This window comes from Coregonus clupeaformis, chromosome 11, assembly GCF_020615455.1.
Source record: "Coregonus clupeaformis isolate EN_2021a chromosome 11, ASM2061545v1, whole genome shotgun sequence".
NCBI lineage: Eukaryota > Metazoa > Chordata > Actinopteri > Salmoniformes > Salmonidae > Coregonus > Coregonus clupeaformis.
This window is the reverse complement of record NC_059202.1, coordinates 18,919,816-18,936,612: the sequence shown is the minus strand read 5'-3', so window position 1 is coordinate 18,936,612 and position 16,797 is coordinate 18,919,816. Positions and strand designations below refer to the sequence as shown.

General features: G+C 48.8%; 1 protein-coding gene across 7 annotated transcripts in view; it reads right to left on the bottom strand.

Annotated features, from left to right (window-relative positions):
* LOC121576499 (calmodulin-regulated spectrin-associated protein 2) overlaps positions 1-16,797 on the bottom strand; it is a 109,591-nt gene that overhangs the window by 30,977 nt on the left and 61,817 nt on the right. For 4 of the 7 annotated variants that reach the window (XM_041889679.2, XM_041889682.2, XM_041889681.2 and 1 more), the window contains exons 5-6: positions 4,596-4,764; positions 3,633-3,772 (exon numbers count right to left, since the gene is read on the bottom strand). In XM_041889679.2, coding sequence (XP_041745613.2) covers positions 3,633-3,772; positions 4,596-4,764 — 309 coding nt within the window. The remainder of the gene's footprint in view (positions 1-3,632; positions 3,773-4,595; positions 4,765-16,797) is intronic. The other 3 variants (XM_041889680.2, XM_041889684.2, XM_041889685.2) reach the window with 1 other exon arrangement.

The window sequence follows — 16,797 nt, the reverse complement described above, 5'->3', positions numbered from 1 at the left end:
TGGAATTAAAATGGATTTTTTTGGGGGGGGTTGTATCATTTGATTTACACAACATGCCTAACACTTTGAAGATACAAAATGTTTTTTATTGTGAAACAAACAAGAAATAATATTTAAAAAACAGAAAACTTGAGCGTGCCCATTCTTCAAAGCAAAACTGCTCCAGCTCCTTCAAGTTGGATGGGTTCCGCTGGTGTACAGCAATCTTTAAGTCATACCACAGATTCTCAATTGGATTGAGGTCTGGGCTTTGACTAGGCCATTCCAAGACATTGAAATGCTTCCCCTTAAACCACTCAAGTGTTGCTTTAGCAGTATGCTTAGGGTCATTGTCCTGCTGGAAGGTGAACCTCCATCCCAGTCTCAAATCTCTGGAAGACTGAAACAGGTTTCCCTCAAGAATTTCCCTGTATTTAGCGCCATCCATCATTCTTTCAATTCTGACCAGTTTCCCAGTCCCTGCCGATGAAAAACATCCCCACAGCATGATACTGCCACCACCATGCTTCACTGTGGGGATGGTGTTTTCGGGGTGATGAGAGGTGTTGGGTTTGCGCCAGACATAGCGTTTTCCTTGATGGCCAAAAAGCTCAATTTTAGTCTCATCTGACCAGAGTACCTTCTTCCATATGTTTGGGGAGTCTCCTACATGGCTTTTGGCGAACACCAAACGTGTTTGCTTATTTTTTTCTTTAAGCAATGGCTTTTTTCTGGCCACTCTTCCATAAAGCCCAGCTCTTTGGAGTGTAGGGCTTAAAGTGGTCCTATGGACAGATACTCCAATCTCCACTGTTGAGCTTTGCAGCTCCTTCAGGGTTATCTTTGGTCTCTTTGTTGCCTCTCTTGATTAATGCCCTCCTTGCCTGGTCCGTGAGTTTTGGTGGGCGGCCCTCTCTTGGCAGGTTTGTTGTGGTGTCATATTCTTTCCATTTTTTAATAATGGATTTAATGGTGCTCCGTGGGATGTTCAAAGTTTCTGATATTTTTTGATAACCCAACCCTGATCTGTACTTCTCCACAACTTTGTCCCTAACCTGTTTGGAGAGCTCCTTGGTCTTCATGGTGACGCTTGCTTGGTGGTGCCCCTTGCTTAGTGGTGTTGCAGACTCTGGGGCCTTTCAGAAAAGGTGTATATATACTGAGATCATGTGACAGATCATGTGACACTTAGATTGCACACAGGTGGACTTTATTTAACTAATTATGTGACTTCTGAAGGTAATTGTTTGCATCAGATCTTATTTAGGGGCTTCATAGCAAAGGGGATGAATACATATGCACGCACTACTTTTCCATTATTTATATTTTAGAATTTTTTGAAACAGGTTATTTTTTTCATTTCACTTCACCAATTTGGACTATTTTGTGTATGTCCATTACATGAAATCCAAATAAAAATCCATTTAAATTACAGGTTGTAATGCAACAAAATATGAAAAACGCCAAGGGGGATGAATACTTTTGCAAGGCTCTGTACATAAGTATTCAGACCCTTTACTCAGTACTTTGTTGAAGCATCTTTGGCTGCGATTACAGCATCGAGTCTTCTTGGGTATGACGCTACAAGCTTGGCACACCTGTATTTGGGGAGTTTCTCCCATTCTTCTCTGCAGATCCTTTCAAGCTCTGTCAGGTTGGATGGGGAGCATTGCTGCACAGCTATTTTCAGGTCTCTCCAGAGGTGTTCGATCGGGTTCAAGTCCGGGCTCTGGCTGGGCCACTCAAGGACATTTAGAGACTTGTCCCTTAGCCACTCCTGCGTCGTCTTGTCTGTGTGCTTAGGGTCGTTGTCCTGTTGGAAGGTGAACCTTCGCCCCAGTCTGAGGTCCTGAGCGCTCTGGAGCAGGTTTTCATCAAGGATCTCTCTGTACTTTGCTCCGTTCATCTTAGCCTCGATCCTGACTAGTCTCCCAGTCCCTGCCACTGAAAAACATCCCCACAGCATGATGCTGCCACCACAATGCTTCACCGTAGGGATGGTGCCAGGTTTCCTCCAGACGTGATGCTTGGCATTCAGGCTAAAGAGTTCAATCTTGGTTTCATCAGACCAGAGAATCTTGTTTCTCATGGTCTGAGAGTCTTTAAGTGCCTTTTGGCAAACTCCAAGTGGGCTGTCATGTGCCTTTTACTGAGGAGTGGCTTCTGTCTGGCCACTCTACCATAAAGGCCTGATTGGTGGAGAGCTGCAAAGATGGTTGTCTTTCTGGAAGGTTCTCCCATCTCTAGAGCTCTGTCAGAGTGACCATCGGATTCTTGGTCACCTCCCTGACCAAGGCCCTTCTCCCCTTCTCCCCCAATTGCGCAGTTTGGCCGGGCGGCCAGCTCTAGGAAGAGTCTTGGTGGTTCCAAACATCTTCCATTTAAGATTGATGGAGGCCACTGTGTTGACATTTTTTGGTACCCTTCCCCAGATCTGTGCCTCGACACAATCCTGTCTCGCAGCTCTATGGACAATTCCTTCGACCTCATGTCTTGGTTGATGCTCTGACATGCACTGTCAACTGTGGGACCTTATATAGACAGGTGTGTGCCTATCCAAATCATGTCCAATCAATTGAATTTACCACAGGTGGACTCCAATCAAGTTGTAGAAACATCTCAAGGATGATCAATGGAAACAGGATGCACCTGAGCTCAATTTCGAGTCTCATAGCAAAGGGTCTGAATACTTATGTAAATAAGATATTTCTGTTTTTTTATTTTTAATACATTTGCTAAACAAAATAAAAAACAGTTTTCGCTTTGTCATTATGGGGTATTGTGTGTAGATTGATGAGGAATTTGTTTTATTTAATCAATTTTAGAATAAGGCTGTAATGTAACAAAATGTGGAAAAAGTAAAGGGGTCTGAAAACTTTCCGAATGCAATGTATGTTCATCCATACTGCTCAGGAATACATATTATAGCTTCCAGTGAAAAATTGAAAAATAAATGGTGGAAAAAGAGAGGAACAATAGAGAGAAACAAGAGAAGAGAGAGAGAGAGAGAGAGAGAAGAGAGAGGAGAGAAGAGAGAGAGAGAGAGAAGAGAGAGAGGAGAGAAGAGAGAGAAAGAGAAGAGAGAGAGAGAAGAGAGAGAGAGAGAGAAGAGAGAGAGAAAGGTATATAAAAAGAGGAGAGAGAGACAGAAGGCTATAGACAGAAGAGAAAATAGAGATATCTAACTCTAAACAAACCAGAACTGTGCTTTGTGAGGACAGAGTTTACAAGATCTATTTCAGACAGATCCCATTGTCCACCATGCTTTCTATTACATAATATGAATGCACACATGGCTCACCACTCTGGCAACATTGCACACACTAGCTGCCTGTCCTTCTGCCTGGTTTACCCAGTGTCCTTAGCTCTTTGGACTGTCTTCCCTTCCATAATGATCATTTTCTTTGCAAAGTCTCTTTGGAAATTTTGGTGCCAACATGGCACCCTTTAAAAATTGACGTTGGCCTAACTCTGTGTACAGCAATCCCCTTTTCACACTACTGAGCCTAGTTGTTGGAACTGTGCTCGAAAGGACAATCTGAAAAGAAAATATCCGAGCCAGAACAGTACAGCAGTGAGAAAAAGGGGTATTAACGTGTCAACTGTACTACAGTGAATCCTTTAAAAGACGTAACTTAGCCTTGTGGACTTACTTTGAGGGACGAGGAGGCGTACACCATGTCCTCCAGGCTGAAGTGGCAGCAGCGGTTCAGATGCTCCTGACAGAAGTCCTGCACCAGCTGCAGGTTGTACAGGCTGTCCGCCAGCGACATACGCTCCTTCAGACAGATATCTGACAAGGACAAGGGGGTCTGAGAGAAGTGCTGCACCAATCAACTTGCAAGTGAATCAGGAAGTGTGTGTACGTGAGGATTAAGGCGGTAAAGCAGAGGCATCTGTATGTTATTTGTCCCCTTCCTTGTCTGGGATTGACCAATCAGGGATCAGGATACTGGATGTTTTGCACAAGGTACTCAAGCCATTTTGAAGTGTAAACAGAATCTTTAAATCAATCATCACTCTGAGTTTGTGGGGTTCAATACTGAGCTTTGTGTGTGTGTGTGTGTGTGTGTCTGTGTGTGTGTGTGTGTGTGTGTGTGTGTGTGTGTGTGTGTGTGTGTGTGTGTGTGTGTCTCTGTGTGTGTGTGTGTGTGTGTGTGTGTGTCTGTGTGTGTCTGTGTGTGTGTGTGTGTCTGTGCGTCTGTGTGTGTGTGTGTGTGTCCCATCAACTTCATCAAGAAGGTTAATGAGATTAAGGATGAGTTGATTATGAGATTTGATTTTCATCACCAATGGACGGCTGATGGCTCACTCAGTCCTTCTGGGACATGAAAGGCTAGCCAGGGGAGAGCCCTTAACTCCGTCAGACTCAGTGATGGGATAGATCAGACAGCTAGGCCCCTGGAGAGGGTTGTGTGTTGATCAAATCAAATTCAAGTTTATTGGTCACGGGCACATGGTACAGTGAAACGCTTGCTCGCTAACTCTTCTCAACAATGCAGAAAAATAACAATATCTATCAAGAATCAAATGCACACACTCTCCCCTATCAAACTCCCTCTCTCCACTCTCCAACACACGGTCATAGTGCAGTGTAGTACTGTGTAGAGGTGTACCTTCCAGTCTGACTAGGTGTGGGCAGTAGAAGTGCAGCAGAGAGGCCAGGGCGCAGCCGTCAGAAGTGTCCTTCAGCAGGTCATCGACAGGGGGGATCCAGGGCACCTGCTGGGCCACAGTCTGCTGCTCCTTCCTGTGGCGAGCCTGGATTGCCAGGGGACAAACAGACTGACAATGGGCCAGGGCAGGGAGAGAGATGGGGCAAGGGGGATACACACAGACACAGACACAGACACACACATACACACACGGGAAAAAAAGAAATACACAGACAGATAGACATGTAGGAATGCAGATCACCATATAGATGGAGTGTATCTCTCATTGGAGGTATGAAATTGTGAAATAATTCTGAAATTGTTTAATGTATGGACTACCGACACACACACCATGAGAATACTAAATCTGACATCAAAACATGACATAATGTAATCATATCTACAATATAATAAACAAAATCACCATGCATCAATCACATGTCCAGTAACCTCCAAGTAACAATGAATGAAATCTAATTCAGGAAAACTAGACGGAAACAGAGTTAACTGCAAAATAAAGAGTCCCCAATAACTGCAATTACATGTTGACGTTCATGTGTGGAATGATGACATTTACTATGGAGACAGTCACTACAGAGACATTATGGGGATGGCGGTGAGAGACGGTCACTATGGAAATGGACAGATGGACGGGGGGGGGAATAAGACCAGTGCTGGTCAGCTGATTTACAGGTACCAGTTTCATGTACCATTTGGTCGGAGACTTCATGAGCCAAGAGAGAGAGAGAGCTAGAGAGAGCTAGAGAGAGAGAGAGAGAGAGAGAGAGAGAGAGAGAGAGAGAGAGAGAGAGAGAGAGAGAGAGAGAGATAGAAAGAGACAAGAAGAGAGATATGATCCAGTCAGACAAGAAGAGAGGCATAATCCAGACAGACAAGAAGAGAGGCATAATCCAGTCAGACAAGAAGAGAGGTATAATCCAGTCAGACAAGAAGAGAGATATAATTCAGTCAGACAAGAAGAGAGGTATAATCCAGTCAGACAAGAAGAGAGGTATAATCCAGACAGACAAGAAGAGAGGCATAATCCAGTCAGACAAGAAGAGAGGTATAATCCAGTCAGACAAGAAGAGAGGTATAATCCAGTCAGACAAGAAGAGAGGTATAATCCAGTCAGACAAGAAGAGAGGTATAATCCAGTCAGACAAGAAGAGAGGTATAATCCAGTCAGACAGGAAGAGAGGTATAATCCAGTCAGACAGGAAGAGAGGTATAATCCAGTCAGACAAGAAGAGAGGTATAATCCAGTCAGACAAGAAGAGAGGTATAATCCAGTCAGACAAGAAGAGAGGTATAATCCAGACAGACAAGAAGAGAGGCATAATCCAGTCAGACAAGAAGAGAGGTATAATCCAGTCAGACAAGAAGAGAGATATAATTCAATCAGACAAGAAGAGAGGTATAATCCAGTCAGACAAGAAGAGAGATATAATCCAGTCAGACAAGAAGAGAGGTATAATCCAGTCAGACAAGAAGAGAGGTATAATCCAGTCAGACAAGAAGAGAGGTATAATCCAGTCAGACAAGAAGAGAGGTATAATCCAGTCAGACAGGAAGAGAGGTATAATCCAGTCAGACAAGAAGAGAGGTATAATCCAGTCAGACAAGAAGAGAGGTATAATCCAGTCAGACAGGAAGAGAGGTATAATCCAGTCAGACAAGAAGAGAGGTATAATCCAGTCAGACAAGAAGAGAGGTATAATCCAGTCAGACAAGAAGAGAGGTATAATCCAGTCAGACAGGAAGAGAGGTATAATCCAGTCAGACAAGAAGAGAGGTATAATCCAGTCAGACAAGAAGAGAGGTATAATCCAGTCAGACAAGAAGAGAGGTATAATCCAGTCAGACAAGAAGAGAGGTATAATCCAGTCAGACAAGAGAGGTATAATCCAGTCAGACAAGAAGAGAGGTATAATCCAGTCAGACAAGAAGAGAGGTATAATCCAGTCAGACAAGAAGAGAGGTATAATCCAGTCAGACAAGAAGAGAGGTATAATCCAGTCAGCATTAGACTTTGTGTCTGTTTTGCTGCCTAAAATGTCAAACAGAGGATCCTCTCATGTCAAACAGAGGATCCTCTCATGTCAAACAGAGGATCCTCTCATGTCAAACAGAGGATCCTCTCATGTCAAACAGAGGATCCTCTCATGTCAAAAAAGAGGATCCTCTCATGTCAAACAGAGGGTCCTCTCATGTCAAACAGACATCTTTCCTTGAGACAGCTAACTAGTGCAGGACACCCACAGCAGAAACCAGGATGATTTGATGTGAAGCCTAAATTGTGACTGCTCTCCCAGTTGGAGAAACCATGTTAGTGTATGTATATGCGTGCATGGATGTGTGTTTTTGTGCCTATATTAATGTGGACATTGCATTGGGTTGGTCCCTTTTATGTGTACATTTCTATAGGTTTGAGAAAACGAAGCTACGCTACTGGTCAGCCCAGTATTACACAGTGAATTAGATTACTTTAAAGACAAGCTTGTAAATACTGCTCCAATTGGGCAGCCACGGCTTTCTTCAAAGACCAACTGTCAACGGTTGCGAAAACAATTAAAGCTACAGTACATTTTGAATGTTGCAGTTCCAGGTTGATGGAAAGGTCAGTTTGTTGCATTCCAAACTGATTGACTAGACCAACTATTTGAATGCTAATGTCAGTCATCCATAGACTGATATCAAAGGCTCACAATAAGACATATGTGACTCACTTAGGGCGCTTTCGTAAATTCCCTCTGGCTATCTACGACTCACTTAGTGAAGAAGAAGATTAGATGGTATAATCTCATTAAAGGGCAATCAGTTGATCGCACTGATCTTTCGCAGTATTGGCTGAAGAACTTATTCAGCTACATCTATGGTGGTCTTGAAAAGCCTCCCTAACCATGTTACTGATCAAATACTAATTAGAAGAAGGGATGGTTTGATGGTTTCGAACCAATTACATTTTCTGCTTTCAATTATTCATGTTGTGCTTTTTCATCTAGCATAAAAACAGGCTGAACATTTGGTAATGAGAGGATGGGTAAAAAGATGTGCGTTTGGGAGGCTTGGTGGGGGTTATGGTTATGCCAATAGTCCCAGCAATGTGTGAGGTTGTGGGACTACGGCAGAGAAGGCTATAGGGCAGGGCTAGGGCAGGGCTAAATTGGGGCTAACACGCAGCAGAGATAGGGCTAGCCAAGACCACCAGTAAAACCCCTTTAAGGAGAGCTTAGGCTTGGTCCTAATCCCAACCATCCACCACATCAATCAACTGTCTGTCCTGTTCTCCCTCTCTGACAAGTCACATCCTCTCCAAACAGACATGTTCAATTCATCCTGCACAGATTTTCAATTTAAAAGGATTACTTATGTGTTTTTCTCTGCCCTGCCATTGCCTTTGACTTCACATTGACCACCAGTGTCTGTTTGGTTTCGCAGCATACTGTACTGCAGCTTTTTTTTAAACCTGGGTCGCCCTAGTCAGCTTTTTTTTGTCCCGATGACTTCAGCACATCTGTCCGTGGAGGGTACACGGCCCTGAACGAAACCGGTGACTCAAAGAGCGGGACAGATTTTGGGAGCGACTGGAGCTAGTATCTAGGTCACAGTGCCGGGGGAGGGAGGGAGGGAGAGAGATAGAGAGAGAGAGAGAGAGAGAGAGAGAGAGAGTATAGAGAGGAGAGACAGAGATAGGAGAGAGAGAGAGGAGAGAGAGAGAGGAGAGAGCGAGAGGAGAGAGCGAGAGTATAGAGAGGAGAGACAGAGATAGGAGAGAGAGAGAGGAGAGAGCGAGAGGAGAGAGCGAGAGGAGAGAGCGAGAGGAGAGAGAGGAGAGGAGAGAAAGAGAGGAAGGAGAGAGAGAGAGAGAGGAGAGTGATAGAGTGGGGAGAGAGGGGAGAGGAGAGAGAGGGGGGAGAGAGAGGAGAGAGAGGAGAGAGAGGAGAGAGGAGACAGAGAGAGAAGGAAAGAGAGAGAGGAGAGAGCGAGGAGAGAGAGAGGAGAGAGAGGAAAGAGAGGAGAGAGAGAGAGAGGAGAGAGAGATGAGAGAGAGAGGAGAGAGAGGGGAGAGAGAAGAAAGAAAGAGGAGAGAGAGGAGGGAGAGAGGAGAGAGAGAGCGGGAGGAGAAAGATAGAGGAGAGAGAGAGTATAGAGAGGAGAGAGAGAGAGGAGAGAGAGGAGAAAGATAGAGGAGAGAGAGAGGAGAGAGAGAGGGAGGAGAGAGAGAGGGAGGAGAGAGAGAGGAGAGCGAGGAGAGAGAGAAGAGAGAGAGGAGAGAGAGAAGAAAGAGGAGATAGAGAGGAGAGAGAGAGGAGAGCGAGGAGAGAGAGAAGAGAGAGAGGAGAGAGAGGAGAGAGGAGACAGAGAGAGAAGGAAAGAGAGAGAGGAGAGAGCGAGGAGAGAGAGAGGAGAGAGAGGAAAGAGAGGAGAGAGAGAGAGAGGAGAGAGAGAGGAGAGAGAGGGGAGAGAGAAGAAAGAAAGAGGAGAGAGAGGAGGGAGAGAGGAGAGAGAGAGCGGGAGGAGAAAGATAGAGGAGAGAGAGAGTATAGAGAGGAGAGAGAGAGAGGAGAGAGAGGAGAAAGATAGAGGAGAGAGAGAGGAGAGAGAGAGGGAGGAGAGAGAGAGGAGAGAGAGAGGGAGGAGAGAGAGAGGAGAGCGAGGAGAGAGAGAAGAGAGAGAGGAGAGAGAGAAGAAAGAGGAGATAGAGAGGAGAGAGAGAGGGAGGAGAAAGATAGAGGAGAGAGAGAGAGGGGAGAGGGAGAGAGGAGAGAGAGAGTATAGAGAGGAGAGAGAGAGAGGAGAAATATAGAGGAGAGAGAGAGAAGAGAGAGAGAGGAGAGAGGGGGGAGAGAGAGTGGAGAGAGAGGAGTGAGAGAGAGAGAGAGAGAGGAGAGAGAGAGGTGATGAGAGAGAGGAGATAGAGAGGAGAGAGAGAGAGAGAGAGAGAGAGAGAGATGAGATAGAGAGAGAGAGAGAGAGAGAGAGAGAGAGAGAGAGAGGAGAGAGAGGGTGTGCATGTGTACTGTATGTATGTGCATATAAACTCAGCAAAAAAAGAAATTTATTTTATTTTCAGCTAATTGAACATGTGTAAATATTTGTATGAACATAACAAGATTCAACAACTGAGACATAAACTGAACAAGTTCCACAGACATGTGACTAACAGAAATGGAATAATGTGTCCCTGAACAAAGGGAGGGTCAACATCAAAAGTAACAGTCAGTATCTGGTGTGGCCACCAGCTGCATTAAGTACTGCAGTGCATCTCCTCCTCATGGACTGCACCAGATTTCCCAGTTCTTGCTGTGAGATGTTACCCCACTCTTCCACCAAGGCACCTGCAAGTTCCCGGAACATTTCTGGGGGAATGGCCCTAGCCCTCACCCTCCGATCTAACAGGTCCCAGACGTGCTCAATGGGATTGAGATCCGGGCTCTTCGCTGGCCATGGCAGAACACTAACATTCCTGTCTTGCAGGAAATCACGCACAGAACGAGCAGTATATCTGGTGACATTGTCATGCTGGAGGGTCATGTCAGGATGAGCCTGCAGGAAGGGTACCACATGAGGGAGGAGGATGTCTTCCCTGTAACGCACAGCGTTTGAGATTGCCTGCAAAGACAACAAGCTCAGTCCGATGATGCTGTGACACACCGCCCCAGACCATGACGGACCCTCCACCTCCAAATCGATCCCGCTCCAGAGTACAGGCCTCGGTGTAAGGCTCATTCCTTCGACGATAAACACAAATCCTACCATCACCTCTGGTGAGACAAAACCGCGACTCGTCAGTGAAAAGCACTTTTTGCCAGTCCTGTCTGGTCCAGCGGGTTTGTGCCCATAGGCGACATTGTTGCCGGTGATGTCTGGTGAGGACCTGCCTTACAACAGGCGTACAAGCCCTCAGTCTAGCCTCTCTCAGCCTATTGCGGACAGTCTGAGCACTGATGGAGGGATTGTGCGTTCCTGGTGTAACTTGGGCAATTGTTGTTGCCATCCTGTACCTGTCTCGCAGGTGTGATGTTTGGATGTACCGATCCTGTGCAGGTGTTGTTACACGTGGTCTGCCACTGCGAGGACGATTAGCTGTCTGTCCTGTCTCCCTGTAGCGCTGTCTTAGGCGTCTCACAGTACGGACATTGCAATTTATTGCCCTGGCCACATCTGCAGTCCTCATGCCTCCTTTCAGCATGCCTAAGGCACGTTCTCGCAGATGAGCAGGGACCCTGGGCATCTTTCTTTTGGTGTTTTCAGAATCAGTAGAAAGGCCTCTTTAGTGTCCTAAGTTTTCATAACTGTAACCTTAATTGCCTACCGTCTGTAAGCTGTTAGTGTCTTGACGACCGTTAAACAGGTGCATGCTCATTAATTGTTTATGGTTCATTGAACAAGCATGGGAAACAGTGTTTAAACCCTTTACAATGAAGATCTGTGAAGTTATTTGGATTTTACGAATTATCTTTGAAAGATAGGGTCCTGAAAAAGGGAAATTTCTTTTTTTGCTGAGTTTATATGTGTGCGTTCTGTGTTGTTGGGGGGTGTGGAGGTTAATAACCCTTACTTAATCTACAAGTCATCTAGGCTAACACACACATACATCATGTGTGTCACGACTTCCTCCGAAGCTGCCTCCCCTCCTTGTTCGGGCAGGCTTCGGCATTCGTCGTCACCGGCCTTCTAGCCACTGCCGCTCCATATCTCATCATTCCATTTGTCTTGTCTTGTTCATTACACACACCTGGTTCATATCCCCTCATTAGTACATGTATAAGTGTTCCCTCCGCCCCCTTGTCCTTGTGGGTGATTGTTTCATGTGAGATGAGTGTAGCTCGGTGGAGCTACCTGTACTTTGTATTGCCGGGGTATATTTTCCCCGTGTGCCTGTATTTGTTCCAGTGCGCCTGTTTTGTGCACTGGACTGTTGACGCTATCCAGCGTAACTGTGTACTACGGAATAAACTCTGTATTCTGTGATTTACCCTCCTGTGCCTGACTCCTTCAAATCACACTCTCACAGAATCACCCACCCGCTATGGAGTCAGCGGGAGAGGAGCGCATGCCTGGAGTCGTGGCACGGGTCCAGGAGCATTCAACGATCCTAGCCAGCTTACGAGAAGTGATGGATCGGGTTCTTCAGGTCGTCCAACGCCTGGAGAGGAGAGGACCCGATCTGTCGAGACCAGCTGGGCAACCGGATCCAGCCACACACACCCCAGCACCCAGAGGTATCCATATATCCCGACCACGGGAGTTCGACAGGACAGCTGCTCTCTGCCAAGGATCCCTCCTCCAACTGGATCTCTACTTCGCCAGCATCAGGCCGGCCCCATCTGAGCAGGAGAAGGTGTCCGCCCTCGTCTCCTGCCTCTCGGGGAAAGCCCTGTAGTGGGCCAATTTGGTCTGGAACGAAGGAGGAGCCGCGTTGGACAACTACGGGGAGTTCGCTCGCCTCTTTCGGGCTGTCTTCGATCACCCGCCCGAAGGTCGAGCGGCTGGTCCACCTGAGGCAGGGGATGAGGACTGCGCAGGACTTCGCATTGGCGTTCCGGACTCTAGCAGCTGGGTCCGGGTGGAATGAGCGGGCCCTTATCGACCACTTCCGGTGCCATCTGCGTGAGGACGTCCCGAAGGGAGCTAGCCTGCGGGACACCATGTTGTCCTTCACGCAACTGGTGGACATGGCCATCCGTTTGGACAACCTGCTGGCAGCCAGAGGACGTTCTGGAGGGGGTCTGCCCATTCCAACCCCGCCCGAGCAGATGGAGCTGGGTGGAACCGCTATCCGAGAGAGCGGAGGACGACAGCACCAGTTTCACTCTGGTGGCACGAAGGGACATTACACCGCACGTTGTCGTCAGCGTTCTTTTGGGTCTGGAGGCGGCAGGCAGGGCACTCTCGCATCACCCCAGGTATCGAACACACACACTCGTTCAGAGCCCTCTGCTGCGAACTGTACCCTACCCATCTACTTTCCTGATCACATGGTAGTTCCCCAGTGTAAGGCACTAGTCGATTCAGGCGCAGCTGGGAACTTTATAGACAGGGCATTCTCACATAGTCTAGGCATTTCATTGGTAATAATAATATAATAATAATATGCCATTTAGCAGACGCTTTTATCCAAAGCGACTTACAGTCATGCGTGCATACATTTTTGTGTATGGGTGGTCCCGGGAATCGAACCCACTACCTTGGCGTTACAAGCGCCGTGCTCTACCAGCTGAGCTACAGAGGACCACTTGGTTCCCCTATCCATTCCACTCCCCATCAGAGCACATGATAGTCGACCATTAGGGTTCAGGTTTGTTAGGGAAGTTACAGCACCAGTCACCATGATTACCCACGAGACACATTGCGAGCAAGTCACTTTTTTTATTATTGAGTCTCCTGCTTTCCCTGTGGTATTAGGTATCCCTTGGTTAGCACTCCACAACCCCACCTTCTCATGGCCGCAGAGGGTTCTCACGGTGTGGTCGCGAGAGTGTCAGGGTAGGTGTCTAGGTGTTTCCATTGGTGCAACCATTCCCCCCGAATACCTCGATTTGGCGCACGCATTTTCTAAAACGCAGGCGACCAAGTTATCCCCTCATCGGGCGGGGGATTGCGCGATAAACCTCCGGGTAGACGCTGTGCATCCCAGGAGTCTTGTGTATCCCCTGTCACAGGCTGAAACGGAGGTTATGGAAACATACGTCACCGAGTCCCTGCGCCAGGGGTATATATGTCCCTCCACTTCACCCGAGTTTCTTTTTTGTGAAGAAGAAAGACGGCGGTCTGCGCCCTTGCATTGACTACCGATCACTGAACAAGGGGACGATACGATTTAGTTATCCTCTCCCCCTCATTCCATCTGTGATCGAGTCAATGAATGGGGCGCGCTTCTTCGCCAAATTAGATCTCAGGAGTGCGTACAACCTGGTGCGTATCCGAGAGGGGGATGAGTGGAAGACAGCATTCAGCACAACCACAGGGCATTATGAATACCTGGTGATGTCCTACAGTTTGATGAATGCTCCATCCGTCTTCCAGTCCTATGTGAACGAGGTGTTTCGGGACATGCTTGGTCGCGGTGTAGTGGTCTACATCGATGAAATTCTGGTGTATTCCGCTACGCACGCCGAGCATGTGTCCCTGGTTCGCAAAGTGCTGGCCCGACTGTTGGAAAATGACCTTTATGCCAAGGCAGAGAAGTGTATGTTTTTCCAGCAGTCCGTCACCTTCCTCGGATACCGCATTACCACCTCAGGTGTGGAGATGGAGGGAGATCACATTTCAGCCGTGCGTAATTGGCTGACTCACACCACGGTTACGGAGGTGCAGCGCTTTCTTGGCTTCGACAACTACTATCAGAGGTTTATCCGGGGCTTTGGCAAGGTCGCAGCTCCCATTACATCTCAGTTGAAGGGTGGGCCTGAGGTGAACCTCAGCCGCGGTACTGGCCCACCCCGATCCATCACTACCGTTTGTAGTGGAGGTGGATGCGTCCGAGGTAGGGATAGGCGCTGTCCTATCTCAACGCTCGGGCATGCCACCCAAGCTCCACCCCTGTGTCTTCTTCTCTAAGAAGCTCAGACCGGCAGAGCAGAATTACGACGTTGGTGATCAGGAGCTGTTGGCTGTTGTCCAAGCCCTGACCTGGTGGAGGCATTGGCTCGAAGGGGCGAAACACCCTTTCCTCATCTGGATGGACCACCGTAACCTGGAGTACATCCGGAGAGCGAGGAGGCTGAATCCTCGCCAGGCGGGCCCTATTCTTCACCCGGTTTGATTTCACACTATCTTACATCCCGGGTACGAAGAACGTGAAGGCAGACACATTGTCACGGCTGTATGACACAGAGGAGAGGCCCAGAGACAACACCCCCATACTCCCGGCCTCCTGCATTGTGGCGCCGGTAGTATGGACGATGGACGCGGATATAGAGCAGGCGTTACGCACAGAGCCATCTCCACCTCTGTGTCCAGCTGCAGTACGTGCCTGCTCTTATCCGTGATCGTCTGATCTACTGTGCACACAAGTCACCCTCCTCTGGTCACCCAGGTGCCATAGTGCACTGCCTGACCGGAAAGTACTGGTGGCCTACCTTGGCTAAGGACGTGAGGGTGTATGTCTCTTCCTGCTCGGTGTGTGCCCAGAGTAAGGCACCTAGGCACCTCCCAGCGGTTAAGTTACAACCTTTAACAGTTCCACAACGACCATGGTCTCACCTGAGTGTGGATTTCCTGACTGATATTCCCCTCTCCCAAGGTAACACCACCATCCTGGTCGTTGTGGACCACTTTTCCAAGGCCTGCCACCTCCTTCCTCTGCCCAGTCTCCCCACGACCCTGCAAACTGCGGAGGCCCTGTTTACACACGTCTTCCGGCACTAAGGGGTACCAGAGGATATAGTGTCTGACCGAGGTCCCCAGTTCACATCCAAGATCTGGAAGGTGTTCATGGAATGTCTGGTGGTCTAGGTCAGCCTGACCTCTGGTTTCCACCCTGAGTCTAATGGGCAGGTGGAACGGGATGTGGGTAGGTTCCTGCGGTCCCCTGCCAGGACCGGCCGGGGGAGTGGTCGGTGTTCTTGCCATGTGCCGAATATTCCCAGAACTCTCTCCGTCACTCCTCCACTAACCTTACGCCATTCCAATGTGTTTTAGGTTACCAACCGGTTCTGGCACCGTGGCACCAGAGCCAGACCGAGGCTCCTTGCGGTGGATGACTGGTTTCAGCGTGCGGAGAAGACGTGAGACGCTTCCCACGTCCACCTCCAACGCACCGTGCGTCGTCAGAAGGCCAACGCTGACCGCCACCGCAGTGAGGCCCCGATCTTCGTACCGGGTGATCGGGTCTGGCTCTCGACCCGGAATCTGCCCCTCCGCCTGCCCTGCCGGAAGCTGAGCCCGCAGTTTGTGGGGCCGTTCAAAGTCCTGAGGAGAATCAACAAGGTTACCTATAGGTTATTACTCCCCCCTGATTACCATATTAACCCCTCGTTTCATGTGTCTCTCCTCAGGCCGGTGGTGGCTGGTCCGCTCCAGTAGTCTGAGGTATGGGAGGTCCCTCCGCCTCCTCTGGACATCGAGGGGGCGCCGGCGTACTCCCTCTGTTCCATCCTGGATTCGAGGCGTCGGGTGGGGGGCCTTCAGTACCTCGTGGAGTGGGAAGGGTACGGTCCGGAGGAACGGTGCTGGGTCCCGGTGAGGGATATCCTCGATCCCTCCCTGTTGCGGGATTTCCACCGTCGCCATCCGGCTCGCCCTGCTCCGCGTCCTCCTGGCCGTCCCCGAAGCCGGGGTCGGCACGCTGCTGGAGCTGCGCGTCAAAGGGGGGGGTGGGGGGGGGCTGCCCTCCTTGTTCGGGCAGGCTTCGGCGTTCATCGTCACCTACCTTCTAGCCACTGCCGCTCCATATCTCATCATTCCATTTGTCTTGTTTTGTTCATTACACACACCTGGTTCATATTCCCCTCATTAGTACATGTATAAGTGTTCCCTCTGCCCCCTTGTCCTTGTGGGTAATTGTTTCATGTGAGATGAGTGTAGCTCGGTGGAGCTACCTGTACTTTGTGTTGCCGGGGTATGTTTTCCCTGTGTGCCTGTATTTGTTCCAGTGCGCCTGTTTCGCGCACTGGACTGTTGACACTATCCAGCGTAACTGTGTACTACGGAATAAACTCTGTATTCTGTGATTTACCCTCCTGCGCCTGACTCCTTCAAATCACACTCTCACAATGTGCCAGTAACTTTGTTAACATTGGTGTGGTGAATGTTGTCCTGTATTGGGTAGTGGCAGTAGCAGGTGCCTAGCAGTGGGAGGAGACTAGCAGTGGGAGGAGACTAGCAGTGGCAGGAGACTAGCAGTGGGAGGAGACTAGCAGTGGCAGGAGACTAGCAGTGGGAGGAGACTAGCAGTGGGAGGAGACTAGCAGTGGGAGGAGACTAGCAGTGGGAGGAGACTAGCAGTGGCAGGAGACTAGCAGTGGGAGGAGACTAGCAGTGGGAGGAGACTAGCAGTGGGAGGAGACTAGCAGTGGCAGGAGACTAGCAGTGGGAGGAGACTAGCAGTGGGAGGAGACTAGCAGTGGGAGGAGACTAGCAGTGGGAGGAGACTAGCAGTGGCAGGAGACTAGCAAGGCAGGAGACTAGCAGTGGGAGGAGACTAGCAGTGGGA